The sequence below is a fragment of the Vombatus ursinus genome, unplaced genomic scaffold (assembly GCF_900497805.2).
Source record: "Vombatus ursinus unplaced genomic scaffold, bare-nosed wombat genome assembly UNPS02014799.1, whole genome shotgun sequence".
NCBI classification, from domain to species: Eukaryota; Metazoa; Chordata; class Mammalia; order Diprotodontia; family Vombatidae; genus Vombatus; species Vombatus ursinus.
The window spans coordinates 15,860,001-15,881,626 of NW_020954577.1; the positions used below are offsets into that span (position 1 = coordinate 15,860,001).

At 38.2% G+C, this 21,626-nt stretch overlaps 1 protein-coding gene across 1 annotated transcript in view; it reads left to right on the forward strand.

The window, feature by feature from the left end:
- The window catches only part of AGMO (alkylglycerol monooxygenase), a 362,895-nt gene that overhangs the window by 156,903 nt on the left and 184,366 nt on the right, over positions 1-21,626 (forward strand). The window contains exon 5 of the mRNA XM_027872515.1: positions 715-810. Coding sequence (XP_027728316.1) covers positions 715-810 — 96 coding nt within the window. The remainder of the gene's footprint in view (positions 1-714; positions 811-21,626) is intronic.

The window sequence follows — 21,626 nt, forward strand, 5'->3', positions numbered from 1 at the left end:
GAGAGAGAGAGAGAGAGAGAGAGAGAGAGAGAGAGAGAGAGCACCCTTTACTAGAATTTGAAGTTAGACTCTGTGACTAGCTTGAACAAAATAGAATAAGATAGAATGAATGAAATTGAACTTTTATTAATGTGGATCTGGCTTAGGAGTGAGAGGAACTGGGTTCAAATTCAAGCTCATCCACACACTGCCTGTGTCACCTTCTGGGCTCTTCAGGTCACCATCTGTAAATGAGGGATTTGTATGGTTTCCTGGATCTCCTTCAGGTCTCAATCAGTCAATCAACAAGTAATTATTAAGCAGTTTACTAGGAGATCCCCTTCATCTATCTAGCTTAGCTAACTATCTATCCATCGACTGCCTTTGAGGGAAAAGAGCATCTCGAGAAAATTTCCCTCTGGAAAAGAATCATGTTCTCAGCTTCCCAAGGTTAACAGGCTAACACAGGGAGTGTGCTATGTCAACACACAGGATTCAATTCTTTAAAAGACTGTCAGCAGACTGAGTTTTCCGCATAGCTTTAACCTCATTACAGAATGGAAAACAAATGTCATGAAGTCCAAATGGCTAAGAAATGTATAAGATCTTTTTTAACCATTCATGCCTGAAACATACACTAAGACTGTGGAGTCACTGATTTTTCTTCATGTTTATTTCCACTCAAGAGTTCACTCTCTTATTTTTTTAACTGTCTTTTTGCTTTTTCTCTGTCAGATCTTTTATTGTCCCCTGGCGCTCATCATCCCTCCTCCGGTGTATGCTGTACATCTCCAGTTCAATCTTCTCTACCAGTTTTGGATACACACTGAGGTAAATACTGTTTTAAATCCTCTACCTAAACAGCTGGCCTGAGGCAATGTCCTGGAAATCTGCTAGCAACTGATTTATTGTGTAAGAAAAATCTTTGTCTGCTTTCTTTAAGGAAAAACAGCTGTTCATTTTTATTTCTCTTGCAGAATATATATTACTAAGTTTATAAGAAGCAATGAGGCCAGTTGGTCCCAATTAAATAAAACCATTTTTGAACTATAAAGTATCAAAACATTTTAATACCAGATTTTAACATGAGTATGTGTTGTATTGTAGCTTATTAAGCATGGTGAAAGGAAGGATGCTGAAATTCCTTTAGTCCTAGAGATAGAAATTCCAATTAGAAATATCTTCTTATCTAGCATGAAACCTTTAATCAGAAGGTCTGATAATTTGAGGAAATGGTAAGCAGAAAATTGGAGGTATTTCAATTGTGGTATTATGAAGATTTTAGAATTGTCTATTTGTGTTGTTCATAAACAATATTCCAACTTATTGGGGGGCATCATAAAAACATCATATGCATCAGAAGAGTGACTTCTGGGCTAACATATGTAAAAATAAAACTGTAATCCTAAGCCTTTACCTTGGGACGATGGTGAGGTTTTACGGTCACTGATGCTTTGTATAAAAGTGAAAAATCCCCTGGACTAGAGTCATTAAGATGACAAATAAAATGACTATAACATGAAAGCTACAAACTTTCGCCTTTTACACACAGGCGCTTTTTCACACATTTTTCATTTATTAGAGAAAAAGTTGGTGATTCATTGAGAATTCCTCTGATAGGTACACAAAGTTTATTTGACAACATGGGTTCAGACAAGATGATCTCCATGGTGTCTGTAAGCTCTCGAACTCTTGAGTCCCTGCGCCTGTCAATAATTCTAGCTGCAGCACAGGTAAAAATGCAATTTCGACAAACAAAATCATGAGAGTACTGATTGTTGTTGTTTAGTCATTTAAGTTGTGTCTGACTCTTTGGGATCCCATTTGGGGTTTTCTTGGCAAACATAATGGATTGGTTTGCCATTCTCTTCTCCAGTTCATTTTATAGATGAGGAAACTGAGGCAAAAAGGATGAAGTGACTTGCCCAGGGTCACACAGCTAGTGAGTGTCAGAGACCAAATCTGAACTCAGGTCCTCTAACTCCAGGCCCAGAGCTCTATCCACTGCGCCACCTAGCTGCCCTGAACATGAATAGATAAGATTTTTTCCTGAACGTCTTTTGACTTTGTTTTCTTCACATTATTTTTCCCCCCACAAATCAGGCTCCAATAAAATCACCTTGAGGAGGGAATCTTAATGATGACTGCCATTGATGTAGCATTTAACATTTGGAATGGGATTTTTATCTAATTTTGTCCTCATAATAGCCCTGTGATTATCATTATCCCCATTAGCTGCATGAGGAAATGGAGCACCAGAGAGGAAACGTGACTCATTCTTAGGCACACAGCTAAGAGGTGACCTGGAAAGGATTTGAACCCATATCTGCTTGACTTCCAATCCTCAATTGTATTTATTATTCCCTGGAATCTTTATTCTCTTTCCTAATCTGATCTATTTTTAGGCCCCTAAAAAAAGTTCACTTCATTCTGTTCTTTGTTTAGTGATCTTTAATTAGCATAGAAGGTTTTTCATTTTGCTTAATTTTCTTCCTGAGATTCCAAAGGCCTTTGGATCACATTCCATGATATCCTCCTTACAATCTTAATTCCTTCAATGAAAAAAAGTGAACCATGCTTATAACTACTTTGTGAGGTATTCAGCTCTGCGTCTGTAGCCATGACTAGATGGTGACAGGACGCTCAAAAATTACCATTTGAATTCTTCCAAGTCAGTCAGTACTTACTGGGCAATCCCGTTGACACTGAGGTTGTTTCTAGTTCATTTGACTTAATTTTGCTAATTGAAGAGGATGTCCAAGTATTCATCTGAATATTTCCTGATCTGGTGAGCATTTGGAGTTGAGAAATTGCTGATGGAGGAGACTAAGTTTTCTGCCTAATATGACCAGAAGAGATATTTAGAGTCAAGATACTGCTCTAAATTAGTCAGACTGGGATATTTCAAGATGAACAAATAGTAAATGAAGACCTTATGGATCATCAAATGTATATGCACTTCCCTTCTCTCCTTACTCTCCTCTACATAGGGCAGTGGGGCTGCTATGCCCAGAAATCTCCATCTAATTCAAGGCATTGATTGGAGGGCAACTTTCTTGCTTCAGCTTGTTAATTTCTTGTCCACTAACATCTTTCTCCCTATGTTGACCAGTTCAATGGGGCCATCGTCAGTTGTCCTGATCTTTATCTTGCCACTGGACCCAAATGGCTCTGGAGAAGAAAGTGAGGCTGGTGACTTTGCACAGCCCTCCCTCACTTAAATCCAATTCACTTGCAAGTCGGCATCACCTCCCTGATGTCCTGGTCCTCTTCGAGATGGAAGGACAAACAATAACAACAACCACAACAACCCGTTCAGTGCAGTTGGGTTTCAGGGGACTTAATAGGGCAGGCGTTGTTGCTTCTCTTATCCTGGAGAACTAGCTGGAAACATCTCTTTTATACTCCAGTGCAAAGAAAAAGGGGTGTGATTTTTCTCATTCATCCAGGATCCTTGGACTATAGAACTAGAGTTGTAGGGGATTTTAGGGGTTCTTAGGTCCAACTCCTTCATTTTACACGTAAGGTAAGTGAGGCCCAGAGAGATAAAAGCAAACAAACAACACTTTGAGGAAGCAAGGATCTCTTCCCAATTTGGGGAGAGTCATAATGGAACTTGGAATAGTTAAAAATATCCATTTCCCTTCTAACTCCTTTTTTCTAGGGCTCTATTCCCTGCCTTTTATTTTTCTTTTTACTGTTTCCAGCTTTAGGGCATAAAATACAACTTCTCAAGGTTCCACAGGCTGTGGCCTGGAGAAGAAATCCAAGAGCTGCAGAAAGCTAGCAAAAAAGTGGTTTGGTCCATAGTCATGCTACTTGGAACATTTTCTCCAGGATTAAGGGTTTCTTGTCTCAGCAGCAGATAGCTTATGGGCTAAAATTAACAGCAAGAGAAAAAGGCAGAGAAGTGACAATGCAGCGAAGAATGAGGCTTTCATGAAAGGATTGGGTGCTTGTAACCAGCTCTTCCCTCCAGGGGCTCCCAAACCCATTAAAAAGAAAAAAAGAATAAAAGAAAGGAAACCCACCCCAAAAGCCATGTAATATCCATAGCAATTAAATCCAAATGATAGATGATCATGAGTAGTTGTATTTACAGACCAAGGAAGCATCTAGAGCATAAGTCCAGGGAAGCTTTCTATGATTTTTATGTGGCCATCATTCTCTCCCCATATTTTAATGTCCCATAGAGACATCAAGGAATTGCAGCTCTATCTCTCTCATGGAGTAAAATGCCTGGGCTTTTTGATAGCTAGTCTACTTTTGGCAGCTTCTAGATCTTTTTCACTGATTTCTCAACACCCAGCATGTTCCAGGTGGTTTCAGTTGCTGGGATTCTGTCTACCCGATAAGTGGACTTGAGCTATAATCATGACAAGGCAATTGTCATTTAACATATATCACATGGATATGCACGTATATTTCTTCTTGAGTGAAGGTCTCTAAATCTAGGAGTTCATTTATAAAGGGAAGTATCCCTTAATGGAAATATATATATATAATATGTATGTATGAACAATTCCAAAGTCACTTAATCTTAGGGAGTTACTGGAGCTCTGGGATCTTAAAGGATTTGTTTCCATTTAGTCATTATGGGTGAAAAACAGGACTGAAACCAGCTCTTCTGACTATGAAGCTCACGCAAAGTGCTTGACATGTAGTAGATACTTGAGAACTGTTTATCAACTGACTATTGACTGAAGGCCAGCTTTTTATATCTACTGTACCATGCTTCCCCTCCAATGGATATGTAAGTGAGGTTTTGGTAGGAAATAGAAAATTCATATAAAAATAATACAAGATAGTAATAATAATAATGATTCATATAGACATGCAGAGAGAGTTTAAATTTTATAAAGTACTTTAAATAGATCATCTCATTTGATCCTCAAAACATCCTTGTGAAGTAATTATTATTTGCTACCCTTTACCAATGGAGAAGTTGAGGTTTAGAAAGCTGAAGTGCCTGGGTCAGTTTCATATAGCTAGTAAGTATCTGAGGTGAGATTCAAACACATCCTCATGACTCAAATTTCAATTTTTTATCCACTATGTGACAATATAGTGACTTTTTCAATGCCCTAATCACCCATCTTCACAGAAATTCATGAGTTCTTTAGTGATGTAGCAAGATACAAACTAAATACACAATAAAAACCACAGCATTTCTTGAAGGAGAAATTCCATTAAAAATAAATGCAAAATGCATAAACATTTTGGTAATCCATCTGTCTGTCTATCTGTCTCTGTCTGTCTGTCTGACTCTCTCTTCCTCTATACGTGTGTCTCTATATTACATGTGTGTATGTATGTATATACATACATATATATGTATATATGTGTGTGTATACATAATTACAAAACATTTAAAAAAAATAAATGAAGATAGTTTTGGAGGGATATTCAATATTCATGGCTAGGTTGTACCAGCAGACATGAATTACAAAAATATGAAAGTTACAAGTGCATATTTCTGCTGGTTTAGTTAAAAAATCCAGATCACATTCAGCCCTAGAGCTACTGGGGTCCAAGGAAAGTTCTAAAGAAGAAGTTTGCTTCTTTTTATGTTTTAAACTTTAATTTGCATTTACATCACCTCTATTTCCCAATGAATCCAGAGAACCATCCCTTTTAAGAGTAAAAAGTGAAAGAAAAAATACAGGAACAAATCTGAGAAAAAAAATGGAAAAATCTGCATCATGTGCAAAGTTCCAAACCTATAGCCATCCCCACCCCCAACTCTGGAAAACCCCAGAGAAAGGTTGTCTCATGTCCCTTCTTTGGGGCTAAGTAGTTCTTCAGTCTTCTGTTCTGATTGTTTTGTTGATCTTTGGAATTACATGGTTGTGGTCATTGTGAATATTATTTTCCAAGATCTACTTCCTTCACTTTTCATTGTTTTCTATGCTTTCCCAGTTTCCCTGCAGCCTTTGTATTTTTATTCATTGGTTGTCACAACCCATAAAATTCCATTGTACTTTACTCCTTTTTAATCCAATGTATTTCAACAAACATATCTTAAGCACCTACTATATGCCAGGCATTGTACTTGGGTGATGAAGGGAGTTATGAAGAGGAAAAAAAAAAAAAGAAAACAAAACAGTCTTTGCCTCCAAAGAGCTTACATGATCAGGTGCTAGGATACACAAAGATAAATACATGTAACATAAATTCAGAATAAGAATAAAGTAAATATCAGTCAATCAGCAAGCTCCTGGTGCTAAATACAAAGAAAGAATACAAGGGAGAGACCCCTACCCTCATGGAGCTCACAGTCTACTAGATCATACAACAATGGCAAGGGATACAGGAGCTGAGTCCTGAATTAAGGCAGGGAGGTGAGGGGGGAATGTTCCAGGGATACAACCTATGCACAGGCCTAGAGGGGAGAGTTGGAATAATTTCTTTTTTTTTCTTTTTTTTTTCAATTTATTTATTTCTTTTTAGTTTTCACCATTCATTTCCAAAAGATCCTGGGTTCCAAAATTTCTCTCCATCTCTCCTCTCCCTCCACTCCATGACAGTGTGCATTCTGATTATCCCTTTGCACAATCTGCCCTCCCTTCTATTACTGACCCCTGCCCCAGTATCCCCTTCCCTTTCTATTTTCCTGTAGAGAAGGATAGATTTCTATACTCTATTGCCCATGTATCTTATTTCCCAGTTGTATGTAAAAGCAATTTTTAACATTCACTTTAAAACTTTGAGTTCCAAATTCTCTTCCTTCCTTTCTTCCTGCCTATCCTTACTGAGAAGGCAAACAATTCAATGTAGGTTTTACATGTGTGGTCACGCAAAGCACTCCCATAATAGTCATGTTGTGAAAGACTAACTACATTTCCCTCCATCCTATCCTGCCCTTTGTTTTTTGCATGTTCTCCTTTGACTCTGTCTCTCTTCAGAAGTGTTTGCTTCTGATTACTCCCTTCCCCAATCTGTGCTCCAGTCTATAATCCCTCTCTCTCTTACTTCCTTCCCACCTACTTTCCTGTAGAGTAAGACAGATTTCTATACCCAATTGAGTGTGTATGTTATTCCCTGCATGCACCAAATTTGATAAGAGTAGAGTTCACTCATTCCCTCTCACCTCCCCCTACCTTCCCCACAAATGTAAAAGCTTTTTCTTGCCTCTTTTATGTGAGATATTTTACCCCATTCTACCTCTCCCCTTCTCCTTCTCCCTGTACATTCCTCTCCCACCCCTTAATTTTATTTTTTGATATAATTTTTTTTTTCATATTCAACTCACCCTGTGTTCTCTGTCTGTATATATTCCCTCCAACTGCTCTCTTAATGAGAAAGGTCTCATGAGTTACAAGTATCATCTTTCCATGTAAGAATGTAAATAGTTCAACTTTTAAAAGTCTCTTATGGTTTTTCTTTCCTGTTTATCTTTTCATGCTTCTCTTGAGTCTTGTATTTGAAAGTCAATTTTTCTATTTAGCTCTGGCTTTTCACAAATGCATTAAATTCCTCTCATTGAATGACAATTTTTTCCCTTCATAGATTGCACTCAGTTTTGCTGGGTAGGTGATTCATGGTTTTAATCCTAGCTCCTTTGACCACTGGAATATCATATTCCATGCCCTCTGATCCTTTAAAGTAGAAGCAGTTAAATCTTGTGTTATCCTGATTGTGTTTTCACAATACTTGAATTGTTTCTTTCTGACTGCTTGTAGTATTTTCTCCTTGATCTGGGAAATCTGGAATTTGACTATAATATTCCTGGGAGTTTTCTTTTTGGGATGTCTTTCAGGAGGTGATTAGTGGATTCTTTCAATTTCTATTTTATGCTCTAATTCAGAATATCAGGGCTGTTTTCCTTGATAATTTTTTGAGAGATGATGTCTAGGCTCTTTTTTTGATTGTGGCTTTCAGGTAGTCCAATAATTTTTAAATTATCTCTCCTGAATCTATTTTCTAGGTCAGTTATTTTTCCAATGAGATATTTCACATTGTCTTGTATTTTTTTTTCATTCTTTTGGTTTTGTTTTATAATTTCTTGATTTCTCATAGAGTCATTAACTTCCATTTGCTCCATTCTAATTTTTAAGGAATTATTTTCTTCAGTGAGCTTTTGGACCTCCTTTTCCATTTGTCCTATTTTACTCTTTTTAGGCATTCTTCTCCTCATTGACTCCTCATTCAACCTCTTTTGCCATTGGGTCTAGACTGTTTTTTAAGGTGTTATTTTCTTCAGTATTTTTTTTTTTTTTGGTTCTCCTTTAGCAAGTTGTTGACTCATTTTTCATGATTTTCTTGCATCACTCTCTTTTCTCTTCCCAATTTTTCTCTATTTCTCTTACTTGATTTTCAGAATCCTTTTTGAACTTTTCCATGGGCTTAGATGAATTCATATTTTTTGGAGGCTTTGGATCTACATAGGAGCTTTGACTTTGTCATCTTCTGATTGTATGTTTTTATCTTCCCTGTCACTAAAATAATATTCTGTAGTCTGAGTTTTTTTCTGCTATTTACTCATGTTTCCAGTCAATTCTTTGACTTTTTGCTCAGGTAGGTCTCTGCCTCCAGTGTGGAGAGGGTACTGTCACAAGCTTCATAGATTTTGTGCGGCTGTTTTCAGAGATACTTCTAGGGACCTGTAAGTTTGCAGTTCTTCAAAGCTAGTATGATCTAAGGAGAGGTGTTTACTTCTCTCCTGCTCTGGTCTGTGAGTGACTATAAGTGTTCTTTTCTTCCCTGGAACTGTAAGGAGGATTCCCTCTCCACTGCTGCCACAAGCTCTGCTATGCTAGTGCTCTTCCTTGCCCCAGGACTGCCATCCAGGACTGCAACCCAGATCAAAATATTGGCTATGCAACAGAATCTTGCCTCAATGCCAGCAAAGATACCCCTGTAATCTCCTTCTGATCAGTTGTCCAGTCCTCTTACTGTTTGTGGGTTGAGAGCTCCAGAAGCTGCATGGAACTGCTCTCTTACCCAGGTCTGACAGACCTTTCCAACTGACCTTCTTAGTTGTCTTGAATGTTTGTGGGTTGAGAAGTCTGGAAAATGCTGCAGCGGCCTGTGATTCAGCCCCCTGAGGCCTGCTCTGGGTTTGCTGGGCCTGGTCTGTGCTGGCGCCACCCAAGTTTAACTGCATTCCTCTCCCAGACCAGCACAACAGACCTTTTCTATTGACCATCCAGGTTGGCTTGGTCTGGAAATTAGTATCAATCTGTCTTTTTGTGGGTTGTGCTGCTCTAGAACTTGTTCAGAGTCATTTTTTACAGGTATTTAGAGGAGATTGGGGGAGAGTTCAAGTAAGTCACTGCTTTGGCTCCATCATCTTGGCTCCACCCCCAGAATAATTTCTAATAACAACAATTAGAATAACAAATAGCTCATATTTTTATAGCACTATAAGATTCAGAAGACACATTACATATGTTGTCTCATTCAGTCCTCACAACTCAAGTAGGTAGGTGCTATTATTAGCTTCCTTTTACATATGAGAAAACTGCAGCTGAAAGGGTTTAAGCAACTTACTCAAAGTTACACAGTTAGTATGTATTTGAGGCAGGGTTTGAATTCAGTTCTTCTTCACTGCTCTACTTCCTGACTTCTTTCAAATATACCGCTCTAAAGATTGCACCACTTTTCTACCCAGAGTGGTTTTTTGAGGAAAAATTGTTTCCAAGAAATGGCTAACAGGCTATTTAAGCAGCAACTGTGTGTACTATGTGCTGGAGATAAATGTAAGAAAGAGAAACACACCCCCTGCCCTCAAGGAGTTTATAATCTAATGGGGGAAGATAATACCCAAAAGGAAGCTAAAACAGGAAAGGACATAGGCTACTCATGTAGATGCATGATGATGATGATGATGATGACAACAATGATGATGATGATGATGATGATGATGAAGCAGAAACCAAGCAGAGGGACCTGTGACAAATGAAAATATAATTGGCACTTTTAAACATTCTCTCCAATATATTTTTATTTGTTTAATTAAATATTTCTCAGTTATATACCAAAATAACATTTTTTGTATAAAATTCTGTATTACAAATTTTCTCCTTCTTTACCTTTCTCACCCCTTGACATGGCATAGCAAGTTGATATAGGTTATACGTGTGAAGTCATGCAAAACATATTTCCATATTAGGCATATTGTAAAAAAAACCCAAAAAACATCCAATTAAAAAAAAACAAGAATAATAAAAAAACAAAATATACTTTGATCTGCATTCAGCCTCCAGCAGTTCTTTCTCTGGAGGTGGATAGCATTTTTCATAAATTCTTGGCCACCACAAAAAAAGTGGCTACAAATATATTAATATATACAAATCCTTTTCCTTTTTCTTTGATCTCCTTGGGATATAGACCTAATAGTGATATTGCTGTGTCAAAGGATATGTACAGTTTTAATGCCTTTTGGGCACAGTTCTAAATTGCTCCCCAGAGTGGTTGGATCAGTTCATAACTCCATCAACAATGCACTAATAACCCAATTTTTCCATATCCCCTCCAACATTTGTCACTTTCCTTCTTTGTCATGTTAGTCAATCTGATTGGTGTGAGGTGGTATCTCAGAGTTTCAATTTGCATTTCTCTAATCAATGGTGATGTAGAATATTTTTTCATATGACTATAAATAGCTTTCATTTCTTAATCTGAAAACTACCTGTTCATATCTTTGTACATTTATCAGTTGGGGAATTATTAATATTCTTATATATTTGATTTGGTTCTTTGTATATTTGAGAATCGAAACCTTTATCAGAGGAGCTTGCTGTAGATTTTTTTGCTTCCAGTTTCCTCCTTTCCTTCTAATTTTTGCTGCATTAGTTTGTTTGGGCAAAACTTTTTTTTAATTTAATATAATAAAAATTATTTATTTTATATCCCATAATTCTCTCTATCTTTAGCTTAGCCATACATTCTTCCCTTATCCATAGACCTGACAGGTAAAATATTCCACGTTCCCATAATTTGCTTATGATAGCCCCATTTATATCTAAATCATGTACTTATTTTGACCTTATTTTGGTATACATTGTGAGATGTTGGTCTATACTTAGTTTCTGCCAAATTGCTTTCCAGTTTTCCCAGCATTTTTTGTCAAATAATGAACTCTTGCCCCCAAAGCTTAGATTTTTGGGTTTATGAAACACTTGAGGTTCTGGTGTCCTTGCTTTAAATATCCTTGTTATCACAAGAATCCCTGTAGCTCATGAGAGCTGTTTTCCCTCACTCTCACTGAGGCAACAATGAGGGACCTAGCAGGGAAGAGCATTCCAACTCTAACCCTAATTCTGCCTCTGACTCTATATTGCAAAGGAGCCCTTAGGCTTAATAAAATGAGATGTCTGTAAGATACCTAATAGGTAATTTTTGTGTAATGGATCATATGTTAATGTAATTACTTTTATAAATTGCATTTCATAGATTTTACTTCAGTTTAAGCTTGAGACAATTCCGGAAGACTCCTATTATTAATATTCACGCCTCTTTATAGGTTACAAAACACTCTAAGGACATTGATGCACTTAATCTTCATCTCCCTGTGAAGTGGTTGCTATAGGCATGATAAACCCCCTTTTATATATTACATTTAACAACCATTTATTAAACATCAATTAAGTCCTGGTTTGTTGCAAGGCATTGGAAGACAGAGAAGCTAAATGACTGTCATGGATCACTGACTGTGCGAAAAGTCTCAGAGACATGATTCAAATCCAGGTCTCTTGCTAGAAGGAACTGCATTATTCTCACTCTAAAGCACTGACTCTTCTTCCATTAAGCAAACCTGGTAGTTTTAAAGTGATTACGCTTCTCTTGTTTTTCCTCTTCTCTCCTTTATTCCTTGTCTTCCTCTTGTACCTATTGTGAAATTTTGAAAAGTTCTGTCTTTAGTCCTCCTCTTGACTCCCTCAGTCTTCTCTCCCATAATGATCTAATTTCATCCAGTGGCTGTCAGCATCACCTTGATGCCAAATCATTCCCAAAGCTCTATTTCTCACCTAGACTTTTTTCCCCAAGTTCCAGAAACACATTGCTAATGGTCCAGTGGTCTCAGTGTGACATAGTTTGTGGATGGAGGATACCACTTGACATGTAAGGACTGTATGACATTGAGTAATTGTTTAACATCTCAGTGCCCCCAGGAAAGTCTCCACAATTACATGTTACTCTTGAATTACCAATCTTCATCAGTAAACAGAACTTCTATACCTTGCATTCCTTATGATAATAGCAGCATGAATTTGTGAAAAAAGACCAAACGGTACATTTCACTAGAAATGTAGAAAGAAGTGACAGATATCATGGCTCCTTGAAAGCTTAGATTCAGTAACTACTTATGTTCTTTTCTTAAAGACAAGTCTCATCTCTTGTTTGGAAGTAGAAACTGACATATATTCCATTGGAATCACAGCTAGACCTCCCTCTTAATCCCCTCATTGACAGTTATTGCAACCAGAAATGATGAAGACTGGGCTTCAATATGATATATGACTAACACAGTTCCTCCCTTCCTTTTTTTAATGTATAAGCATTCCCTAGCCCCATTCTCTATTCAGGCTAGGCTTCCCCTCCTGAGTTCTCTAGCAGGGATTCATCAAAACAAGGCTCCCTATGATTCTCTTTATGATCCCAACAGGCTGATCCCTCTAGATTGTTTTGTTTTCAAATTATAAATATTGTTTTTTCACTCTGTAGCATGGAAATTTGGCTACCTCCACATTAGATGCCTACTGAAGTAGAAAACTGCCTAATCAGATAAGAAAACATTTGGAGGTGAATAAATCAGCCTTCATGAAGGATTTCAAAGTGCAAAACTCCACAGATGAGGACCTATCCAAGGAGGTCTGCTTTGCCCTGCTGCCCTATAGAGTAATCAGATGGTCAATATGGCTGCAGTAGCCATCTGTAAAAACACTGGGACATGTTGTCATGAATTAACTCGGCAGCTGTAGTGGGGAATGTAATTAAGATTTTATTTTTACATTTCCTTACCAGATGGCCCAAAAGATAAATTCATCCTCAAATGTCCACATTGATTGAGATTTGGGAAAGGAAACTGTTTGTTATTTTAGGGTCAACCAATTCCGAAAATGAACTCAAATTACTTTTCTCTGCTTATGGTGTCCATTGACTTCATCACAATCTTCAAACAATTAAATAAGGAACAATTATATATTTAAAACAAGAGGAAAGGTATATTCTCTGACAATCTTGCTACCATCTGGATGGTTTTCATTTCATTCATTTCATTCCATTCTATTGTAGGAAGCATGTAGATGCCTCTTTAAGCTAAGGGTTCATTCTTTGGTGGTGACAAAAGTTACTTCTGAATATTTAGAATTTACGTTGGAATTTGTGGTCTTATTTATTCTGATTATTTAAAGAAAAAATGATATCATATTGGTACAGGTATCAGTAGATACAACTTCCTCCTAATGCTAACAGACTTAGAGACCATAACGTGGGTGCTTGTGTTATAAGCTAGCAAAGAAGCTGAAGTTGAAGGCGGCGTTCTTGAACCAACTTTTGGAATTGCAGCTTCTGGGTAAACCTTCCATTCTTCCAGTAATTTTCTAAATACCAAGCAAAGACTCAGTGTTCTGTAGTAATTCACGATGCAGGGGTGTGTTGGCAAGTGGATAACAATCAGTTCTCTGTCTCACTTTCCCCTCTCCTGTTCCAACCCCATAGGAAAACGTGTTTCACTGTCTATCCTCCAAATCCAGGGATTTTCATTGAAATTAATATCAGTTCAGTAACAATTAATTTTAAAAATACTATTACGATTACTGTGTTTATTGCTCTCTTATTTGATTTTGCATCAATTTGTACAAGTCTTAGAGCATTTTTATGAGTTTATATTATTCTTCACACTAATAACCCATTCATTCATTTATCACAATTTGAGCTATTCTTAAAAAAGAACAACATTGACCCAGCCATAGCACTTCTAGGGATGTCTCTCAAAGAGATCATACAAATGGGAAAAAGACACACATGTACTAAAGTATCTGTAGCAGCTCTTTTTGTGGTGGCAATGAATTAGAAATTGAGAGAATGCCCATCAATTGGGGAATGGCTGAACAAGTTGTGGTATATGAATGTAATGGAATACTATTGTGCTATAAGAAATGATAAGCAGGCAGACTTCAGAAAAACCTGGAAAGACTTAAAATGAACTGAAGCTGAGTGAAGTGGGCAGAACCAGGAGAATATTGTACATAGTAAAAGCCATGTTGTGCAATGACTAATATTGACAGACTTAACCCTTCTCAGCAATGCAACGATCTAAGACATTTCCAAAGGCCTCATGATGGAAAATGCTATCCACATCCAAAGAAAGAACAATGGAGTTTGAATGAAGATTGAAACATACTGTTTGCTAATTTTTTCTTCTGTTATATTTTGTTTCCTCTTTCTGGTGGTTCCTTCTATTGGTTCGAAGTTTTACCTACAACATCACTAATGTGAAAATATGTTTAGCACCAACATATATGTATAGCCTATATCAGACTGCGTGCCATCTTGGGGAGGGAGAGGGAGAAAAATTTAAAACCCAAAAGCTTATGGAAGTGATTGTTGATAAATCAAAATAAATTAATTAAAAACAACAATAACAACAAACACGCATTTTTCAAAGTGGAGTAGAACCCTATAAGGAATTCCATTGGCAAGTTCAAGAGTGTGAAGTCAGGTACAATTGAAGAGTGACTTGGCTGCTTGATTGATTAAAGCATCATTTGTGGTATAGAAAATCAAATCTTCTTGATACAGCTAGGATTCAGAAATATGGAAATGAGGACTGTGCTTTTCCACTCTCCGCCCCATTCCACTTCAACATTGTGGTCCACTTGAGGTCCTGTCTAGAGCCCTTGTCTTGGTTTTTTTGGGGGTGGGAAGAGAGGAGAAGAAAGGAAGCTCTTTGCGGCTTTTCTCTTGTCCCAGGAGTAGAAAAGAATATTCTATTCTAATATGTCATTTTATTAATACAAGTCAGATCTTTAGGATCAAATGTGAAGAGAGATTTTCTATTTCTAACTAGATCAAATCAACTTTTAGGTGAAATGAGGCAGAGTGTTAGTTATTTGGGAGCAAGCATAGGAACATCGCACAACTGATATTAGAATGAGAGTCCCTTGCAAGCCCCAGGGCTTAGCATAAGGTACCTGGCACAGTGTAAGTGGCAAAGAAACATATATTGACCAACTGACTGAAAATAGGGATTCAGTCATTCTTTGGATTTATATACCCAGCACTCAGCACAGGGCTCAGCATATGCCAGGCACTTAGTAAATGATGATTGACAGATTCAATTCATTTCGATTCAGTAGCTATAAAATAAGTACATACTATGTGCCCAGGACTGTGCTAAGTGCTGGATTGACTGAACATTAGAGGAACTCATAGATACAAGTATGGAATAGATATTTAGTTAGTCTTTTAGACCTCTAGTTACCACAGGCCATTAGAACTTCTCTTTATATTTATATGCCCATCATTTTTAAAATTTGTTTCTTTTAAAATTTATTTATTTTTAGTTTTCAACATTTACTTCCACAAGATTTTGAGTTCCAAATTTTCACCCTATCTTGCCCCTTCCCCTGCCCCAAGATGGCATGCATTTTGAATATCCCTTCCCCCCAGTCTGCCCTCCCTTCTATCTCTCCCCCCCTTCTCTTATCCCCTTCCCCTTCTATTTTCATGTAGGGCAGAATAGATTTATGTACTCCATTTCCTGCATTTCTTATTTCCCAGTTGCATGTGAAAACATTTTTTTAAACATGTGTTTTTAAAACTTTGGGTTCCAAATTTTCTCCCTTCCTCCTTCCCCATCCACCCTCATTGAAAAGGCAAGCAACTCAATATAGGTTTTTTATGTGCAGTTATTTAAAACACTTCCAAAGTAGTCATGTTGTGAAAAACCAACTCTATTTCCCTTAATCCTATCCTGCCCCACCATTTATTCTATTCTTTCTTTTGACCCTGTCCCTCCTCAGAAGTGTTTACTTCTGATTACCCCCTTTCCCAATCTGCCCCCTTCTCTATCGTTCCCCTGCTCTCTTGTCCTCTTCTCCCCCTATTTTCCTGTAGGGTAAGACAGATTTCCATACCCAATTGAGTGTGTATGTTATTGCCTCCTTAAGCCAAATCCAATGAGAATAAGATTCACTCATTCCCTTTCATCTGTCCCCATTTGCCCTCCACTGTAAGAGCCTTTTTCTTTTCTATTATTTTTGTGAGATAATTTACTTCATTCTACCTCTCCTTTTCTCCTTCTCCTAGTATAATCCTCTCTCACCCCTTAATTTTATTCTCCAGATATCACCCCTTCATCTTCAACTCACCCTGTGCTCTCCATCATCATCAACATCATCTCTCTCTCTCTCTCTCTCTCTCTCTCTCTCTCTCTCTCTCTCTCTCTATCTATCTATCTGTCTATCTACACACACACACACACACACACACATACATATAATGAGTTATAAATATCATCTTTCCATGCAGGAATGTAAACAGTTCACCTTTAACAAGTCTCTTGTGATTTATCTTTCCTGTTTATCTCTTCATGTTCCATTTGAGTCTTGTATTTGAAAGTCAAATTTTCTATTCAGCTCTGGTCTTTTCATCAAGAATGCTTGAAAGTCCTCTATTTCACTGAATGACCATTTTTTACCCTGAAGGATTATACTCAGTTTTGCTGGGTAGGTAATTCTTGGTTGTAATCCTATCTCCTTTGCCTTCTGGAATATTATACTCCATGCCCTGTGGTCCCTTAATGTAAAAGCTAATACATCTTCTGTTATACTGATTGTGTTTCCACAATTCTTGAATTGTTTCTTTCTGGCTGCTTGTAATATTTTCTCCTTGACCTGGGAACTCTGGAATTTGACTACAATATTCCTAGGAGCTTTCCTTTGGGGATCTCTTTCAGGAGGAGATCAGTGGATTCTTTTAATTTCTATTTTACCCTCTAGTTCTAATATATCAGGGCAGTTTTCCTTGATAATTTCTTGAAAGATGATGTCTAGGCTCTTTTTTTGATCATGGCTTTCAGATAGTCCAATAATTTTGAAGTTCTCTCTCCTGGATCTATTTTCCAGGTCAGTTGTTTTTCCAATGAGATATTTCACATTGTTTTCTAATTTTTAATTCTTTTGGATTTGTTTTACAGTGTCTTGATTTCTCATAAAGTCACTAGTTTCCAACTGCTCTATTCTAATTTTTAAGGAGATATTTTCTTCAGTAAACTTTTGGACTTCTATTTGGCCAATTTTGCTTTTTAGGGCATTCTTCTCCTCATTGGCTTTTTGGACCTCTTTTGCTATTTGGGTTAGGCTATTTTTTAAGGTGTTATTTTCTTCATTATTTTTTTGGGTCTCCTTTAGCAAGCTGTTGACTTGTTTTTCATGATTTTCTTGCATCACTCTCATTTCTCTTTCCAGTTTTTCTTCTACTTCTCTTACTTGCTTCTCAAAATCCTTTTTGAGCTCTTCCAAGTGACTGGGACTGATTCATGTTTTTCTTGGAGGCTTTGGATGTAGGAGCTTTGACTTTGTTTTCTTCTTCTGGTTGTATGTTTTGATCTTCTTTGTTACCAAAAAAAAGATTCTATGGTCTGACACTTCTTGCAAGGTTTGCTCATGATCCCAGACAATTACTTGAGTTATAAACTCTTTATCAAGGTAGAGGTATGCTTCCAATATGGAGAATGTGCTGTCCTAAGCCTCAGAGGTTTGCACAGCTGTTTTTAGAGAACTTCTGGGGACCTGTAAATTTTTAGTTCTTCCAAGGTGGTATGATAAGGGGTGAGGTGTTTACTCCTTTCCTGCCTGTTCTCTGGTCTATGAGTGAGCACAAGCACTCTTTTCTGTCTTCAAACTGTGAGGAAGATTTCCTCTCCACAGCCACTACAAGCTCCACCACGCCAGTGCTTCTCCTCACCCCAGGACCGCCACTCAGAACTGTGACCCAGATCCAAGCATGGCCTAAGCAAGAGAATCCTGCCTTAACACTGGCAAAGAGATCCCTTCAATTCACCACTGATCATCCACCTGATTCCCCTCAGCCTGTGGGCTGGAAGCTCTGGAAGCAGCCACTGCCCTAGGCCGTGCTCGGGAGCTGGGGCTGAGACCTATCTTCTCTCTCACCGCAGAAACAGACTTTTCACACTGACCTTCTAAGTTGTCTTTGGTGTTTGTGGGTTGAGAGGTCTGGAATCCACCACAGTTGCCTGTGATTCAGTCCTCTGAGGCTTGCTCCAGGTTTGCTGAGGCCTGCGCGCCCACACCAAACTGAGCTCCTCTCCTAGCCCGGCACAATATACTTTTCTGATCAACCATCTAGGTTGTCTTGGGCTGGAAAGTTATTTCACTCTGGCTTTTCGTGGGTTCTCCTGCTTTAGAATTTGTTTAGAGCCATTTTTTACAGGTGTTTCATGGGGTTTGGGGGAGATCTCAAGCAAGTCACTGCTTTCACTCTGCCATCTTGGCTCTACCCCTCCCATTAGAATTTTTCAAGAGGGCTGTGAAAAAGTTTCAGAGCCAAGGAAGGTTTGGAAATAAAGGACTCCAAAGAGTCTTAGTGCTGGCCTAAGTGGATCAGTGGATCAGGTCATGGAGGAAATGGCATCACAATGGGGCCCTGAAGGATGGGTGTTATTCTTGTGAAGCGAGAGAAGGCTGGGGACATTCTAGGTAAAAACAACTGGATAAGCAACATGTCACAGCCCATTATTTCCTATTCAGAAGACAGTTCAGCAGCATTTTCTGTTTCTGGATTAGCACAAGTAAAAGGGAAGAGTGGGAGATAGAGATAGATTGGGACAAACTTGGGAAGGACCTTGGATGCCATCAGAGGGAGTTTGAACTTTGTTCTTTAGGCCATCATATCTAGAACTAATGGAGCTGCTTTATGGAGGGGACATGAGATGAGGCTGTGGAAGGTTTGGGGACCACCAACTTGGGGGAGATGCTATTTCTCTGGCAATTTTATCATTCACTGTTTTTTTTCCTCTGTGGAACTCATTAGTAGTGCGTGGAGAAATGAGGATGTTGCTTAAGTTTGGGACTGTACCAGCAAAGACCAGAGAGATCCCTGAGTAAGAGTCAGTAAACAAGAGGAAGATGTGTGTGTGTGTGTGTGTGTGTGTGTGTGCATGTGTGTGTGTGTGTTTGTAAAACTAAAAATGTACTTTTGCCCTTTGCCCCTTTTAGCAACAGTTTCTCTCTCTCTCTCTCTCTCTCTCTCTCTCTCTCTCTTTCTCTCTCATATCTTTAAAGCCACATATAGAGACTTGGTAGGACTGTGGGATTGGAAGAATTCCTAGGGTTTAGAGGTAGAGGACCCTTAGAAAATATAATTTCAGGGGTCTTTATCTTGAAGTCTATAGATTTTTGTGAGTGTGTTTAATACTTTTATTACTGTATTTCAATACAATTCCCTTCCTTTGTAATCCTATGAATTTAATTTTATGCATTTATAGTAGAATTCACCAGACTGTCAAGAGGGTGCATGATACAATAAATGGTTAAAAATCCATTGTTCTAGAGATAGAGAGCTGACCCCTTCATTCTACAGAAAGGGAAACTGAAGTTTGGGGGGTTCAAGTGATTTGTCCAATGGTATGTAGACTGTGCCTGCGATGTGAATCTAAGTCTTCTGACTCTAAACCCCACATTCTTATCACTGTACCCCCTTGTCTAAATAACCTCTCCTACAAGCATATGCAGATAACCAGGCTTATTTTCACAGGAGTCCTGTTAATATTCATCGGCTAGAAAGATTTCTAGGAAGTGGCTAAAGGCTAGGTGTGGTTCCTAGCCAAACTGCTACCTTTACCAGGGTGCCCTTCAATTTCCTCTTGAAAATTCCATTGTGTTAATTTAGCAATTGTATCTCACCTTCAAAGAAGACAGATTTTGTGTTTGAGGGACCCCTAATGTGAGAGGCTTGGGTGCTGACTCACTGCATCCATCCCCCAGGGGGTCTCTCAGACTTGAAGATGCAGGGAGACCTGACCAGGAAATTAGAGTGTAGAGTTCTATGCTATATTTGGCCCAGCAAGGCCTCTAGGTCTGGTATCACCAGTGTTCAATCTTTTGTGAGTGTAAAGACTTTTTGGGGGTAAAGAAAGCTTAAGATGTTTAAAAAACACTATAGAGCCCAGCCTTTAGTCATCTGAATGTACTTGGCTCCAATACTGCTTTCATTGTGACTGCAGCACACCCACCCTTTCTCATCATCTGAAATACATCTGTGTGGAAGAAGCCTGTTGGCTAGGTCCCTCCATCCACCCCCTTCTCCTTTGTTGTTTGTTTTTCGAACACATGTTGAACTGGGGAGGGACAAGCAAGGATAAAATCATTTTCTTTTTGCCCATCTGAACCTTTGCCAGAGATTCACTGGTTCAGTAAAGATTCATATTTAATATTTCAATGGAATGGTTGGTGAAAGATGCCCACCATCTAGCCATTCATCTATCTCTTCTTCTTCTTCATCAAATATTTGTCTATGAATTGAAAGGCTGTGTGGTTCAATGGAAGGTCATTGGGAACAGGTGTTGAATCTCTACTGTTCTTTGTGTCTGAAACACCCATCATAGTACCTCATACATAGCTGGTGCTTAATAAGTTTCTATTGACTGCTGATTATTAGCAAATGTGGTTCACTCTGTATATCAACAATGACTTCTTCCAATCATTTCATGTTCTGTTGGTGAGGGGCTCTTTTTATAACTTCAGAATGTGAGATGAAATTCAGTCAGGCTCCATGAGGCAGATGTTACCTTATGTTGGGAATAGACCTTCCCAGTTGTCAAAACACTTTTGTGGTGATTTTCTCACTTGGTCATTTCAATATTCAGTAACAATCTACTCTTGGGGGCAGAAGTAATTTTGTGTCGTTGAAAACTGGGGTAACCTTTGGCAGGGCCAAACAAGATATAAAGATTTCAAGTGTGAGCCTGGGAATGGGCTGCATGCTTTGTCATCCAAGAACTAGCCTAGTCTGTTTATCAAAGGTTCACCATCAGGGGGGTTGGTCATAACATAATAAATCTTTTGGCCACACCAACTCTTGAAAACAGCCCATCAAATTATTGACAGATGTGATTGCTAAATCATTGTCCATTATATTTGAAAGACCAGGCAAAATAAAAGGGGAACCAAACGTGTCTAAACCACTTGATCTAGCAAGCCCCAGATGATACTAGACTGTACTTGATATCTCAGCTAGCAATCCCTCCCCCACCCAGTTACCTTGCTCTACCTTGCATATCATCTCCTTCCACTTTTTTGCTTTGGGCTCATTAGTAAAATAAATACTACTTTTCCTTCCAGAAAGAGCATAGAAGTTGGAAGTCTTATGTATCAACCTAATCTTTTCTGTGACTTCCAGACCCAAACTTCTTTCTCTGACAACTACTTTATCATTAATTTTGTCCTTACCTATAAGAATATAAGCTGGGGTAGCTAGGTGGCACAGTGGATACAGCTACAGACTTGGAGTCAAGAGGACCTGAGTTCAAATCCAGAATCAGACACTTGACACTTACTAACTGTGTGACCCTGGGCAAGTCACTTAACCCCAATTGCTTCACCAAAAAGCAAATATATATGTGTGTATATATATATATATATATATGTATGTATGTATATATGTATGTATGTATGTAA